The sequence below is a fragment of the Ictidomys tridecemlineatus genome, chromosome 4 (genome assembly GCF_052094955.1).
Source record: "Ictidomys tridecemlineatus isolate mIctTri1 chromosome 4, mIctTri1.hap1, whole genome shotgun sequence".
Classification (NCBI taxonomy): domain Eukaryota; kingdom Metazoa; phylum Chordata; class Mammalia; order Rodentia; family Sciuridae; genus Ictidomys; species Ictidomys tridecemlineatus.
The window spans coordinates 187,532,569-187,546,778 of record NC_135480.1 but is presented as its reverse complement, the minus strand read 5'-3'; the positions used below and the strand labels follow the sequence as shown (position 1 = coordinate 187,546,778).

Below are 14,210 nucleotides of genomic sequence, written 5' to 3'. Positions count from 1 at the left end.
GTCCTTGGTTCTTTTCCCATTAAGGTTCCCTTATTCTCTAGTGTTAAGCCAGTTTAGCTTGCTCACTAAATCTCTGACACTTTAAAAGTCAACCAAGCTGGGCACGGTGGTGCAAGCCTATAATCCCACAGCTCGGGAGGCTGAGGCAGGAGGATCGTGAGTTCAAAGCCAGCCGCAGCAAAAGCAAGGCGCTAAGCAACTCAGTGAGACCCTGTCTCTAAATACAGAATAGGCTGGGGTATGGCTCAGTGGTTGAGTGCCCCTGAGTTCCATCCCTGTACTCCCCGTCACCAAAAAAAGAGTCAACCAAGAAGTCTTGTGATGAGGTGTCAGCTGGCTGGATCCCCTGGCATACTGAACAGAAGGCACAGGCGTGCCTGTGTGCCTGTACCCTGTGTCACCTTCCCCCTCTCTGGAAATTCACATCTGCCACTCACTTCTCTCAAGTCACGTAGCTGGAGCCCAATCAGATCAGACTCTGTGGGTGAAAAATTGCTTATGCCAAAGACAGCTCTTCACATGAGCAGATGCTACTTTTGTTTGTTTAAATGATCGGGATCTTACTGGAGCTTAAATTTGCTGCTGATATGTTCACTTCATTCCTCATAAAAGGATCTGCGTGACAGGCACCTGGTGCCGCAGAAAGACTCTGAAGTCACCCAGGCCAGGATCTGAATTTGGGCTCCGTTTCTGTTCTTCCTGTCACTTTGAACAAGTCACTCTGCTTTTCTCACCCTCATCTTCAAAATAAAGAACTGGAATTTTTTTTAAAAATACAGAAAGTAAGGTAGTGTTTCCCAAGTTTAAGGGTTCTGTGGTTACATAACACTGAATCCCGTACCAACAAAGTTATTGCTGTTTTTTTTTTTTTTTTTTTAGTTGTAGTTGGACACAACACCTTTATTTTATTTATTATTTATTTATTTATTTATTTATTATGTAGTGCTGAGGATAGAACCCAGGGTCTCACTTGTGCGAGGCGAGCGCTCTACCTACCGCTGAGCCACCACCCCAGCCCCAAGTTATTGCCATTATGATTCCCTTTCATTTCATCCAAAGTAAAGAGATGGAAGTATAGTTCTGATCCTTCTCTAACCCTTTCCTCCTTTAAACATGAGAGAGCTAGTCTCAGGTAACAACCAGCCACCCATATGCAGCTGGAAATTAATAATGCTGATTCACAATGGTTTTGTGTTGCTTTTATGGCATTATTACTTAATAATAATGACATATTATTTAAGCACAGAGTTGCCTTTTAAGTAAGTTTAAGTCAGAGAAGTGGGTTAAAATGTTAAATAATGGTATACATAGGTCGGTCTACACACAGGACAAAATAAAGTGATACCCCAAAGTCCAAAAGTTTGGAAAAAAACAAGTTAAGGAATGTTGAGTCTCTGAGCTATGACCAGGGAAAACAGACTCCATTCTTAACACTTTGCTTGTAACAATCTATGAAATGGAATTAAGTTAGCTGACTCTAAACAGTGCAGACAATTCACACTGATGAAGAATTCATCCTGCCTCTGGGATGCCTTGGGATGGACCTAAGGACCCTGGTCTGTGGCTCTTGTTTTCAATACTCAATGACTTAGAAGTGAAGAAAAAAAAAAAGATGAGAAATAAAATTATCATCTTGAATTTGATGAGCCTTTAAAGTTAGAACAGACAGTGGATCCCAAGGAAGAGGGGATGAGAACAAGAAGGACAGCAGAATGAATCAGACATAACCTGCCCATGCTCATGTATGAATACATGCCCAGTGAAACTCCTCATCATGTACAACCCCAAGAACGGGTTCCCAGTTAGAACAGGTTATACTCCATGTAGGTATAATGTGTCCAAATACACTCTACTACCATGTATGTCTAAAAAGAACAAACAACAATAACAACAACAACAACAACAAAAATCAGTGGATCCCATTGGGTTTTTGATGACAGACCTTGAAAAGAAAGGTCTCTGTTTTTCTCTTTTATTAAACTGCGACACTTGGTGCTGATTATTATTATTATTCTATGTAAAAGAAGGAAGTGAACATTATGCAAAATATTACTCTTCTGTGAACACAAGATTTCAAGAACACAACAAAAGACTACAAATTAAAAGGGGAGGAAAGATCACATTTAAGTACACATGGGTTTGGCCTTCTATTATTTTTACTAAGAAGGAATATGGAGCCCCCAGAACTATTCAACCATTGATAACATTTTCCCAGGAATGAAACTTTTTACCACGAAGCACATGATACCACAGATTTCCTTAGAACACTATACTGTTCACTTATTCTAAAAAAATATAGATTGTGCTCCATATGTGTAATAAGAATTATAATGTATTCCACTGTCATATATAAATAAAAAATAAATTTAAAAAAAGAATATAGAGAAAAATCGTTCCCAGGCTATTGACTGATGTAGAAAATGTATTTTTTCCCCACTGGAGTTGTAAGCCTGAGCCCACCAGCCTATGTTAATCTATTATCACATCAATCAAGCAAGTTCTTCTGTAGCAAAAGTACCTGATCCTGGTACTAGTTTTTTGCTTATGGCCTGTTCAAAACTAAAAGTGCCACCAGCAGATTCAAATCAAACACAGTATCAGGCTTCATTTTTCCAGCGAGTTCAGGGGACGTTGGTCCTGGTTCTGCCATTACCTTGCTCTGAGTGATTCTCATGTCCATGTAGGACTCGTTTGATGCAGCCATGAAATGAGTGGATTATTGTAGATTAAGGATCACACGCTAAATGCCTGCAGGGGCCAGGCAGGTGATGGGAACACAGGAAGCTGGCCAGGAGTAAGATAAGACAAAGTGATGGTGGTGGATAGAGAGAATGGTGTCCCCCCACCTACCCCCACCCCCCGCAAAAGGGCAGCCACCTTCAGCCCCAGAAAATGTCAGCTAGGAAAGCAGCACTATTGTTGCTAGAGACTTTGAGTTATCAAGAAAAGTTGGTAAGCCATACTTTTAAAATAAGAATTCTGTTAATTATTGACAACGCATTTAAATTAAGTTTGAAATATGGGCTGGTGACTGACATAACTGTAGGCAGATTGAGCCTGTGGATAACTATTGTGTGACTTCTGCCCTAGAGGATCCCTTAGAGATCTTGTAAACTTAACTGCCAGGTTTTTGCTCTTCTGTATTGACAATAAAGTGGAGGATTTGACTCTGAAAGAAGCAGAAGAGCTGAGTCTTGGGGGCTGGGGGGGGCAGTGGCTGTGTGAAAGTACTAGATCCTAGCTCAAAAGGTGCTGGCACGCCATAGGCACACTGTTCTTCTTAACTGTTATGACACAGGCAAAATAATAACCATGACAATTGCCACCATCGACAACCAAACCACCAGTTTACTCCAAGATCCACATGCCACTCCTAGACTTTTTTTTTTTTTCCAATGCTAGGGATCAAACACAGGGCCTCAAGCGTGCTAAGCAAATGCTCTACCACTGTACTATACCCCCAGTCCTTGTCTCCCCTAGACTTATTGAATCTGGACTAGACTTCACAGAACTTGGGCAATTCTGTGAATCTTTTTTATAACCAAGGAAGAAAAAACTGCCAACAAGACTCCTAATGAACAGGTAAAAGAACAACTGGTAACTTCACCATTACCTTGGCAATGGGTCCACAGAAACACCTCCCAGCCTCTAGGAGGCCATGCCATTAAGAGCATTTCCTTTGGAAGGTAAAGAAATAAGAACTAGTGTAATAATAATAATAATTATTATTATTATTATTATTATTATTATTTGCATAAAGGACACCAAATCATTCTGTATCTAATCCCACTGGCATCCCAATACCACTTTCATGACATAGTGCCTTCTGTGTGAAAAGAAGTAGAAAGTGCATCCCCTACCTAGACTCGACACCGATTTCTAGCCCTGTTGCACCTGCTGTCTCCACGATTCAATGTTCTCATGTATAAAAACAGAGTCATAGCAATGTCAACCTAACAGGGTGAAGATTCAGGGCACCACAAAAGCAGTCACCACCTGAAGGCGGGCGGGATAGTTTCCCTTTTGACCCATTCTCAGCCACACCTGAACAGCTGATAATCTTCACATTCAAGAAGGGTGAGATCTTTGGTGGGGACAGATACTTTCCCATCACAAGTAACCTATTTGTCATCCACTTCCACTTACTCCAGGCTTTGCATAAATTAAATTTTCTTTGACTCCACAACAACAGGGTGCAAGCTCCTACATTTGTCCCCATTGGTATGCCGTAGAGCTGTGGGGGGTATGTGTACTATCATGGTTCTTGGTTATATGTGCACACATTGAAGAGTATTTCCATTAACAAGGAGAATAATGTTTAATTTTTTTTAAAAATAAAAGCATTGCCACCCACAGTGTAGGATGGATTAGAGAAGCAGCTCCACAAACACTTGGACCAAATGCTTTGGCCCCTGGAGGCAAGCCAGTCATGGCGTCTCCGGCACTTTTCACAAGGACAAGATGTCCTCATATTTCCTCCTCTTTGTATTGGTTGAAGGTCTTGTCAATCTCAACCTGGCTGCTTGATCCATCTGCGAGACACCATTCCTGTTTCCCTCTTCAAAGTTAACTTCCAAACATAGAGACATCAAAAAAATTCACCATGAAACCCAAGCAGAAGTGAACTCCCCAACTGAATCCATTTACTTGTTATGCTCCAGGAATACAATGCCCTGTAACAGCTCTGCAAGTAGTGTCCCATCTGTTGTTTATTCTACCAATCCTTAACTGTTTGACTTTTTACTGAGCACCTGCTATGTGCCAGGCCCTGATATAAGCCAGGAGTTGGTAACTACAAGCCCACAGAGCATTCAGCCCTAGTACTTGCTTTGTAAATAATTTACTGGGACATAGCCATATCCTCTCATTTACATATTGTGTTAAGACTGCTTTGTGGCAGAAGCTCAGTAGCTGTGACAGAGATCATTTGGCCCACAGAGCCAAATTTTTTTTTTTTTTACTATTTACAGAAAAAAATGTGCTGACCCTGTTCCAGGTAAAGAGGATACAATGGTGACCAAGTGAAGCAAAGTCCCCATGTCTTTGGGTGCTCCTGTATAAAACACTGCACTGGGTGGACCCTATTACTTAGGGGCAATCTGAATTCATCCAGGGGATCACAGTCTGGGTTGCTGCTGGGACTTGCAAGGAAAAAGACCAGGTATGACAGGTGTGGAGAGAGATGGGTGAAAAGGAGATGTAGAGAGGAAATGTGGGGAGATTAGTTAGTGTGGAAATAGGCTGGGTCAGACAGGCTGTCAAGAGCCCCACCAAGGGGCACCCAAACCCATGGGTCAGGTGTCACATGTCTCAGAATCGTCTGGAACATCTTAAAACATGCAGATTACTGGCCCCCCACCCCAGGAATCTGAGTCTGAGTCTCAGAGGCCAGACTGAGCCTCCATACTGTTCCCAGGGACCCCAAGGTGATTCTGCAGCATGCTTAAGATGGAGAGTTGCCGCCGGCTGAGCATTAGGTTTTAATGAGTGGTTGAAGGCGCACCCAGCACAGTCAAGCCCAGAGCCCACGCATAGCAAGTGAGAAGGGAAAAGAATTAGGGCACAGACACGCAGAGGTAGATGCAGTGAAAAGGCAGTTTATTGTCTATTAATACTGTACAGAGGAACAGAGAGAAGCTACAAGTACAGCATCAGTTGTTGCTGGCAGTGTGTGTGTGTGTGTGTGTGTGTTTTTTTTCTTAAGTCGGTTTTTGTTGTGTTTTTTTTTTTTTCATCTGAAGGAAACAGAACAGTCAAAGTACACTTCAGGTTACAAAGTACAGCAGCTAGCCCAGCAAGTCTAATTCAGAGTAAGCACAACAGGCTCCCACCCCCCACCCCCACCAACCAACCACAAATGGGTGTATTTACAGAGATGTCACTCGCCCCGAGGGAGCTGCTAAAGCTGAAAATTCCATCGACAACCTACATTCACCGAAAAGCTGCATCAGACACAACATTTTCTGGAACCCCTGTACGATTTTTTGACTTTCCCAAATCAGGAGCTGGGGGAGGAGGAGGAAAGAATGTTCCAGAACCCTGTGAAGGACAGAACTCTTCCCACTTGCCAGAACAGGATATCAGAGAATTAAGAGTTGGAGCAACATGCAGAACAGTGCAGATTAGCTATCGCCTGGTGGCCTCTTTGTATAGAAAGACTTGTCATTGCAAAATTAAGTGACTGGATATCTCCTGCCCACCTAATCTCAAAACCCGTAGGTTTCCTGTTTTGATGAAATTGGCTCTCCCTAAGCACCTTCAGGCAATTGCATTTCAAGTTTTGCTGTTGTCGCCATGACAGCAATATTCACAGAAGAGCTTGAGCTGGCTTGTTGGAGGGATTCTGGTGATGAAGAAATAAACATTATTTGCATGGGAACCATAGGGGCTGTTTTTCTGGAAATGGAAGGAGCTCTCAGGACTTTGCCTTGATGTGAGGAGGATCCTGGGTTCTCAGAGAGGGGAAGGAGGCTACCTTGGGTAGAGAGTCTAACCCAAGGTGGTGGGCAGACTCTGAGGTCTGACTTGACTCCATCAATGAATTATAGGAACAGGAGTGGGCAAAGATCTTCATGAAACTGAGTGTGATCAGATGAGAATTCAGAAATTTGGCAGAAAATTGGGACAAAAATTCAAGAACTCTAAAAATTCAGAAGCTCCTTCATGGATGATGGATAAAGACAATCTTTCCCATTTCTACTGAACTCTGAAAGAACGATTCAGCCTCAGTGATGTGAACAAGGCCAATGCCTGCTAAGTTGTATCTTGCTGGTTTTTACTTTTACATGTGGACTACAGATGGCCAGATGCTTCTGACCCACCATGTCATGTATATTACTCACATGTGTCACTAAGCGTGGTCCCTTAACCATGAACATAGCAATTACTCATTAAATATGTAGAAGAGTTGGATTTTGGTAACTGCTAAAGTTGGCTTGCTTTAAAAAGAGCTATTTCCTTCCAAAAGATTGTTATGTATTATTCAAGGTGTAGACTAGAGAGCTGTCAAGCCACATAACGTGGTTTATCTAATGGCAGATATAGCAAGCTCAAACTTACAACCTTATTCTATTTGGAAACATGCAATGGCAGTGCAAGGGCAGGGTATGAGACCATTACCTGTGTCTCGAGATCTGGGATAGTGCTGTAGAACTCACCAGAAAGTAACCTTAATGGAATGAAGAAATAACTTAGTCGATCGAGGGTGTTTGCAAACTCAAGCTCCATAATGCATACAGATCTCATTATAAAAAATATTATTCCTTAAAAAATACATAAATGTAAAATATTCCATTTCTATAGCCACTCCTTCTTCCCACCCGAATCCTGCTACTCGTCTAGACTATAGTGAATAGACACACTCCTTGGCGATGGCTCCATTTGAGTCCATCTCTCTTGTTTTTACAAGCTATGCAATTGTGCTTAAACTGTGCTTGCAGAGCCAAAGAGGGGGTCCACAAGTTCACCTCTCTCTCTCAGTGGGAAAGACTATGAGGAAATGAGGGTGAGAGGTCTTGTCTTGTGCCCCATGGGCCTGCTCCAGGAATGTGAGTGTGATTTTTGCAGACTCAGATGGAAACACAAAAACATGGTCAGTTGGTCATTGGTAGAAGGGCAGAGGTAAGGCCCAAGCTATGCCCTTCTTTAGCCCCTCCGGGCCACACCTGCAAGGTTCTGCCTGAAGGCTCCTGTGATGGAATTCACAGCTCTGAAAAAGGCTGGGTTGGAGTGGGGAAGAGAAATGTTGTGTGGATACAGCTTTGGAATACAACCTGTGTTTTTTTGTTTGTTTCTTTTAAACAGGACAGAAATTGAGAACATAAACAGTGATGCTAAGGCAAACTATCAAATGGCACATCAGAACTCTTTTGTCATTCATTTTGTTGACATCACAAGGCAGATACATTCTGTAAACATATATGCTATACAGTACATTAACCAGAGGAAAACGAAAAGAAAGCCACCCTGTATTTCTTTTCTTTCTGTAATTCTGTTCTTTCACATCAGAAGGACTGCCTAATGTCTAGGGAGAGTTGTATGGTTCGTGAGCTTTTGATAAAAAATGCCGTGACTTGCAAAAAATAAAAAATAAAAAATAGCCCCAGGTGACCACTAAGAGGCAATATGGGGAGAAGATGACCATTCACACTTCAACCTGTAGAAACTTAGAAAATAGTCACAAAGTATATAAAAGTTATTGATTTCAGAAAACATTTTGTTTTCCTGCTTAGTAAAAGAGAACATTGAAAAATTAATTTTTTTTTTTTTTTTTTTTACAAAAGTTAAGGCTGTCCAGATCTTTGACGCAGAAAAGTCCTGCAGTCCCCCAAATGACAATTTCACACTGACAGCAAGCTTTCTGGGCAACAATTTCGACCTTCCGATGTTGCACAGGAGGGGAGAGGGGAAGCAGAGGCTGATATAAGCTAGATGAACATGCAGCTGAGAGAGCTGGTCTAAGGACTTCTCAAGGAAATTTCCCTTTGAAACTTTCCAAATGTCATTTTTATCCTATGCCTTTCTACGATCAAACAAGAAGCATTTTTTTGTTGTTTAAATGGGAATTATATGAAGAAATTTGCTGAAGCTATAAAAATATAGATGCAAAATTGCACTGTGCTCCTAATTAGTGACTTTCCTTTTTCCCTAGAAAATGCTGGAAGATTTTCCTGATAAGTCCAGAAGAAGGCTACCCAAATGACAGCGAACAGGTAGCAGGAATCAAAGATTCCATCTTCCTCATTACTTTCAACTACTTTATGATACATACCAGCAACTCCCAGGTTTCATTGTGTTTTTCTAACCCAGAGGACAAAGGGTACTTTTTGGTTCTATCCTCATCAGTAGAGTTCAATAGATGTTGCTTAAGAAATCGAGGAGCTTCCCAAAGATTGCATATTTATAAAATTTTGAGACCTTTTCTTAAATATGCAGAGAATTTGTAGTTTTGATTACTAATGTGCATGATGCAGAAATACAACAGGAGACTGCCTGCCTTGGAATGGTTACTGTTGTAATCTAACATTGCAGGAAATGAAAAGACATCTACAAGAAGAGCGTTCATTAGCGAGTTGAACTTTCTGGTGGGTTCTGTGATGAACAGAGATGACTGAGTTTCTAGATTTTACGTTGGAACATTACTCAGTGCATTTTCTCTGTTTTTAAATGGACAAGGTCAACAATGCTTTTTAAAAAGGAAGATGGGTATGGTAGTTTGATTTCTGCCTCTATCAACATATACTCTTTCCTCCTCTTTTGAGGACATTGATATTCATTGGTACATCGGCATTAAATAAATGGTAGTTTTCAATAATCCCTTGACATGAAATTCTGCAAGAAGTTAAGGAAAATAAGATGTTCCCATGTGACTCCAATGTTTTGTCCCAGAAATGATAACATATATCCAGGAAACTCTCTACATATCATTTCCCCACTTCTATAAAAGTCTGACCCTAATAGAAATAAGATACTCTATTTGCATGTAGAGAAACACATTTATCACCAGAAAGCAAACTGGAGAAGATGGTTATTTGAAGCAAATACATGTATAATAACATTTCTAAGAGTAACTTAATAAAACAAATTAACTCTAGAATTTGAGTTTCCTAAAAGCCTTTGAATAATTTTAAGATTGCTCAGGAGGTTTTAGGAAATAATGTTTTGGGTTTGTCCAGGAGGGAATTCCCTAGCTCTTTTCCTCTTGAGCCCCGATATTAAGTGATATCACTGGACACTAGCAAATCACTTTTAGAGACAATTATTTTTTGGTTTTTAAGAAAAATAATATTATCATGAGTGAAAGAGGTAAAAGGTAAAAAAAAAAAAAAAACCTTAAGTTTTGTCTTAAAAATAAAACAAAACAAAAAAAGGAAGATAAAGAAAAAAAAGTCAAAGATACTAAGTCATCAAGAATTAATTAATTAATTTCCGGCACTAGGAATTAAACCCAAGGGCCCTTTACCAGGCAGGGCCTTGTGCATGCGAGGCAAGCACTATACCAACTGAGCTATATCCCCAGCCCTCCAATCCTTTTATTTTTATTTTTAGACAGCATCTCTCTAAGTTGCTGAAGGGGTTTCCCTAAATTGCAGAGGTTGGTCTCAAATTTGCAATTCTCCTAAGTCAGCCTCCAAAGTCTCTGCGATTATAGGTGTACACCAAGCATCCAGTTCCTCTTTTTATTTAAAAAGGGAGCTGATCCTAAAATTCTAAAAGAAAGCTCAGCTAAACATTAGTTTAATTGGGAATCATGGTTTTGGAGCTTTATTACTGATTCTTTAGTTAGTCTGGTTATGTAACCAAATACCCTGCATCCTTAAAGGGGGCCATACCATGCATAATACAATTTTCAGAGAGAGAATATCAATAGCAGCAGGAAAGGCAGAATGCTTACAATCAGAACTCCATTTACATTTTCATCGTTAAGAGGGTAGCTTGCTGCTGTAGGTGGGATTGTAGGTCGCATCCCGTAAAAGGGCTGGCTGAGCCTGCATCCCCCATTAAGACAGGAAAATCATAGAAAATAGACAAATATATAGATGCCATATTCAAACACACCTTCATTTACTGTGGCCACAAATAAATTTAAGAAAGGCAACACATCTTCCTGAAACCCATTAAATGATAAGCTTTAATCATAAAAGTATAGAGGTCTAATTCATAGTATTTGCCAGTCACAATTCCCAAGTGATGAATGCGGGTGGATTATCACTGGTCTTTCTGACCGTAGGAGCCGTGTTGTAAGAAGGGGTGCAGACTGTTTTCTTCATGGGTAAATCATTCACTTAGGAAAGGACAGATCGTTTCAGGGAGTCATCTACTCCCAAGACCGATTCTGTTCATCAGAAAGAACCGGCTCTGCCATTCTATTTGCTAACTGTGCTTTTTAACAACTTACATGGAACAGATTTAATCCCCAAGTGAGTAAAAAGGATAAAACTATGGCAAACCTTTAGATTGTTTCTTTCCTAAGTAAATTCTTAAAATAATAGATTGTCCAAAACATTAAAACCATTTTCTCCTTCCAAGGAAATAGGTTTATCTACTTTTTATTTTATTTAATATTGAAATATTTAAATGATCATTTCTTGAGGAAGATGAGATCCAGAGTAGTGAGACTTATAGACATTAAAACCAGGTTTCTAGATAATAGAGCAGTTTCACTCCATTGAAGCTACTTTGGTGAACCTGAGACTTAGAGATAATTCTCTCAGTTATCCAAAACAAAGCTGTGGAGGGAATCATTTTAGAAAGCAGAACTTAACTCCTTTGTTTTTTTTTTCCTTCCTTTACCTTTTTGTTTTTTTTCTGTTTCCCTATTAGAGGTGAAATGAATCATTTTGTGCTCATTAAAAATTTAATTATTTGAGAAAAAATAACTGTGGGAAATTAAAAATGTCAGTTTTCCCTCTTCAATTGGAATAAATACAGTTACAAGCCAAGACATTTAAAAATAATAATAGATTTAGCACTGAGCCGACTAAATAGGACAAATTACATTTTCTGTAACACATCCTCGAGACTACCTTGATTTTTTTCTGAGCTCCTTTCGGCAGGAGTTAAGACTTTAAGTAATGTGTCATGCTGTTTTTGAAACCAGGTTCTATGGCAATATAGATAATTCTGTGAATGATGTGCATGATGCTACAAGCATCTGGGCACATAACTTAAAGTGACGCTATCTTTTATTAAAATTAGGTAAAGAATACACTTTTATTTCATTACTCTATTATTATTCTTTTTAAAATTCCTTCCCTTTGGTTTTACTGTACATGCATGGGCTGTTCACTTTGGGGCAGCACTAAGAATTTATTTCAAGGACTCCATCACGTTCTAGATAAAAAGTATTCCTGATGTTCAGAATCTCCAGAAGTTTAAGAAACAGAGCTCCGAGGAGCTCAGTCAGTGTGCCTGTGATGAATGAATTTAAGTACTTGACACTGAGAAGATAAGTCTTTCTTCATCTTTCAACTTTTTTTTTTTAACATCTTAAAGAGGGTTTTTGAAGGGCAGGTAAACCTACATGTCGAAGTTACCTGAAACATTCTCATGGGAACAGAAAGAAAAGAGGACAGATGCAAGACTCGAATCAACCGGGCACAGGAGATGGACAGTTAATGCTGACAGCACCATCCTAGATGAAGTGGGAGCACGGAAGCAACCACTGTAGGTCAGAAAGACTGTTTTAGAAATGTGGTCACTGCAGAGATACTTCTCAAAATGATCCTCTCGTTGAAAGTAGATTAACATGATCAGAAAATATCCATGAAAAAGAAAAACAATATAAAAATTTACTTTTTTTTTTTTTTTTAAAGAATAGAAACAAGGCTCATGGATTTGGCCTGTCTGAGCTTGGAGATCTCGACTGAGGCTTAAAACAATGGTCGTCTCATGTCCTTAGAAAATTTAAAACGGTGCTTCTTGTATAAAGGGTTCATGGGTTAAGCCATAGAAAGAGACACAGCTGCTGATGGGCAGTGGTTAGACTCAGGCCTATACTTCATCTGTGACACACACTGGGTTCTTTCTTTCCCATGAACTTCGATTCAGGTTTTAACAGAAGGAAAGCCACAGACACACAATACTGTAATCTGGAAGCATACATAAGGCAGCAAAAAGCATCACCCTAGAATGGACAGATTAAGGAAGGTCCACTTTTGGCTACACTAGCAACCAGCTGGAGCCCACAGCATTTTGCCACATGAGACAGAAAAACAAGATCCACAGTGAGGGAGGCAGTGAGAAGTCAGGGACGTGGTGGCGTGTGTGTGTGTGTGTGTGTGTGACTATGTTAGAGGAACACTCTAGAAAAATGAAAGCCCCCGTGCCAATGGGTTCAATTCCAGTCAAGTAAATTAAGGCTACTAGATAATTGGCTGAGATGAAGAGTCCATTCCAATCGAGCAGAAAGGAACCGATTCATTCTCGAAGATACAAAAGAAAGGTTGAGAGGAAAAGCAAGTTCTTGGGAGGAAAAAAATGGAGCACACACATGCACGTTGTTTCTCAGGTGAGAAGGAAAAAAAATTAAGAGAGATCAAAGCAATCCAACTGCAAGGCAAGGCAGGTGTCTGCTCCCAGTTCACAGTACTGCAGTTAGTGGTGGAGTGAGGTCTATGTAAGTGGTGGAGAGTAGAGAGGCTGCCCAGAGGAAGAGGGAAGAAAGAAGTGGTCACATGACAACACAGCATTGACAGCGCTTTTTCTTTTGGGTACCTGGGGCTGGCTCTGTGGCCAGGCTCTCTTCCTTCCCTTCTGGGGACGAGGGTTCTGTGGTATCTGAGACCGGCCTCCCGGACACAAGCTCGGCTGCATTCCCATCAATGGTGGACACATCCGTCACTGTCTTCTCTCTCAATGACTTCTCATCGTCTTCATCGATGAGGACCAACTCAGCCTTGATGGTTTCATCGTAGCCTAGCACCTTTTTCGTCTCCTCTTCGTCTTCGATATTTTGGTAGCCCATAAAAATCATGGTGACGGGCTGATCCAAGCTTGCTTCTGGCCCTTCCGTGCTGGGGGCTTGGGTCTGCTGCCCTGGGTTCCCAGGAGAGTGATCTTTCCTAGATTTATGGACCATTTCTAACTTGGCTTCTTTGCAGAGCATGTGTTCCTTGGGGTGGCTGAGGCTTCCGTCCGCAATCACAGTCCTTTCTGACATGTGGTCTCCTCTCAAGCTTGATTGTCCAGCCTTCTGAATAAGCTCTTCCACATCCTTTGCGCTTAATTTGTGCACTCCGTTTTCTACCACGGTGCCTCCCGAGTGCACCTCATACACTACTTTGGTACCATCATCATAGACTTTGACTCCTCTCTGATGGACCCCCTCTGGGCCAATGGTAGATGCAGAGAGAATCTTGGTCTCTCCTGTTTGTTTGTCTTTCTCCACATTAATTTCCATGGCGTACACAGCTTGAATGAAAACAAGAGAAAGGAAGTGCATGTTACAACAAAAAAAGCCAGTGATTGGTTAATTGCCAAACAGACAGGAAAAAAAAAAAATGGCTCTGTGCCCTCTCTATTCTAACCGCCAAGCATCCTGAGTGTTAGAGTGAGGTGCACATCGTGGACAGAGGCGGTTGCGTGTGCGTTTTAACACAGCAGCTTAATGCACTGGGAAGACAGAAGTACACAGTTACTGTATCTCAATGACACTGAGACTTTCAAGGAAGAACTGATAAAATAAGTTCACACGAGACTTTAGATTTAGG

At 40.8% G+C, this 14,210-nt stretch overlaps 1 protein-coding gene across 4 annotated transcripts in view; it reads right to left on the bottom strand.

Moving 5' to 3' along the window:
• Positions 1-14,210, bottom strand: part of Palm2akap2 (PALM2 and AKAP2 fusion) — a 457,555-nt gene that overhangs the window by 181,654 nt on the left and 261,691 nt on the right. The window contains exon 5 of one of the 4 annotated variants that reach the window (XM_021729378.3): positions 13,216-13,911. The exons of 2 other annotated variants lie outside the window; for them this stretch is intronic. In XM_021729378.3, coding sequence (XP_021585053.2) covers positions 13,216-13,900 — 685 coding nt within the window. In that variant the 5' untranslated portion in view covers positions 13,901-13,911. Of the gene's footprint in view, positions 1-10,533; positions 13,912-14,210 lie in introns of those variants that run through there. One more of the 4 variants, XM_040286143.2, reaches the window with a different exon arrangement.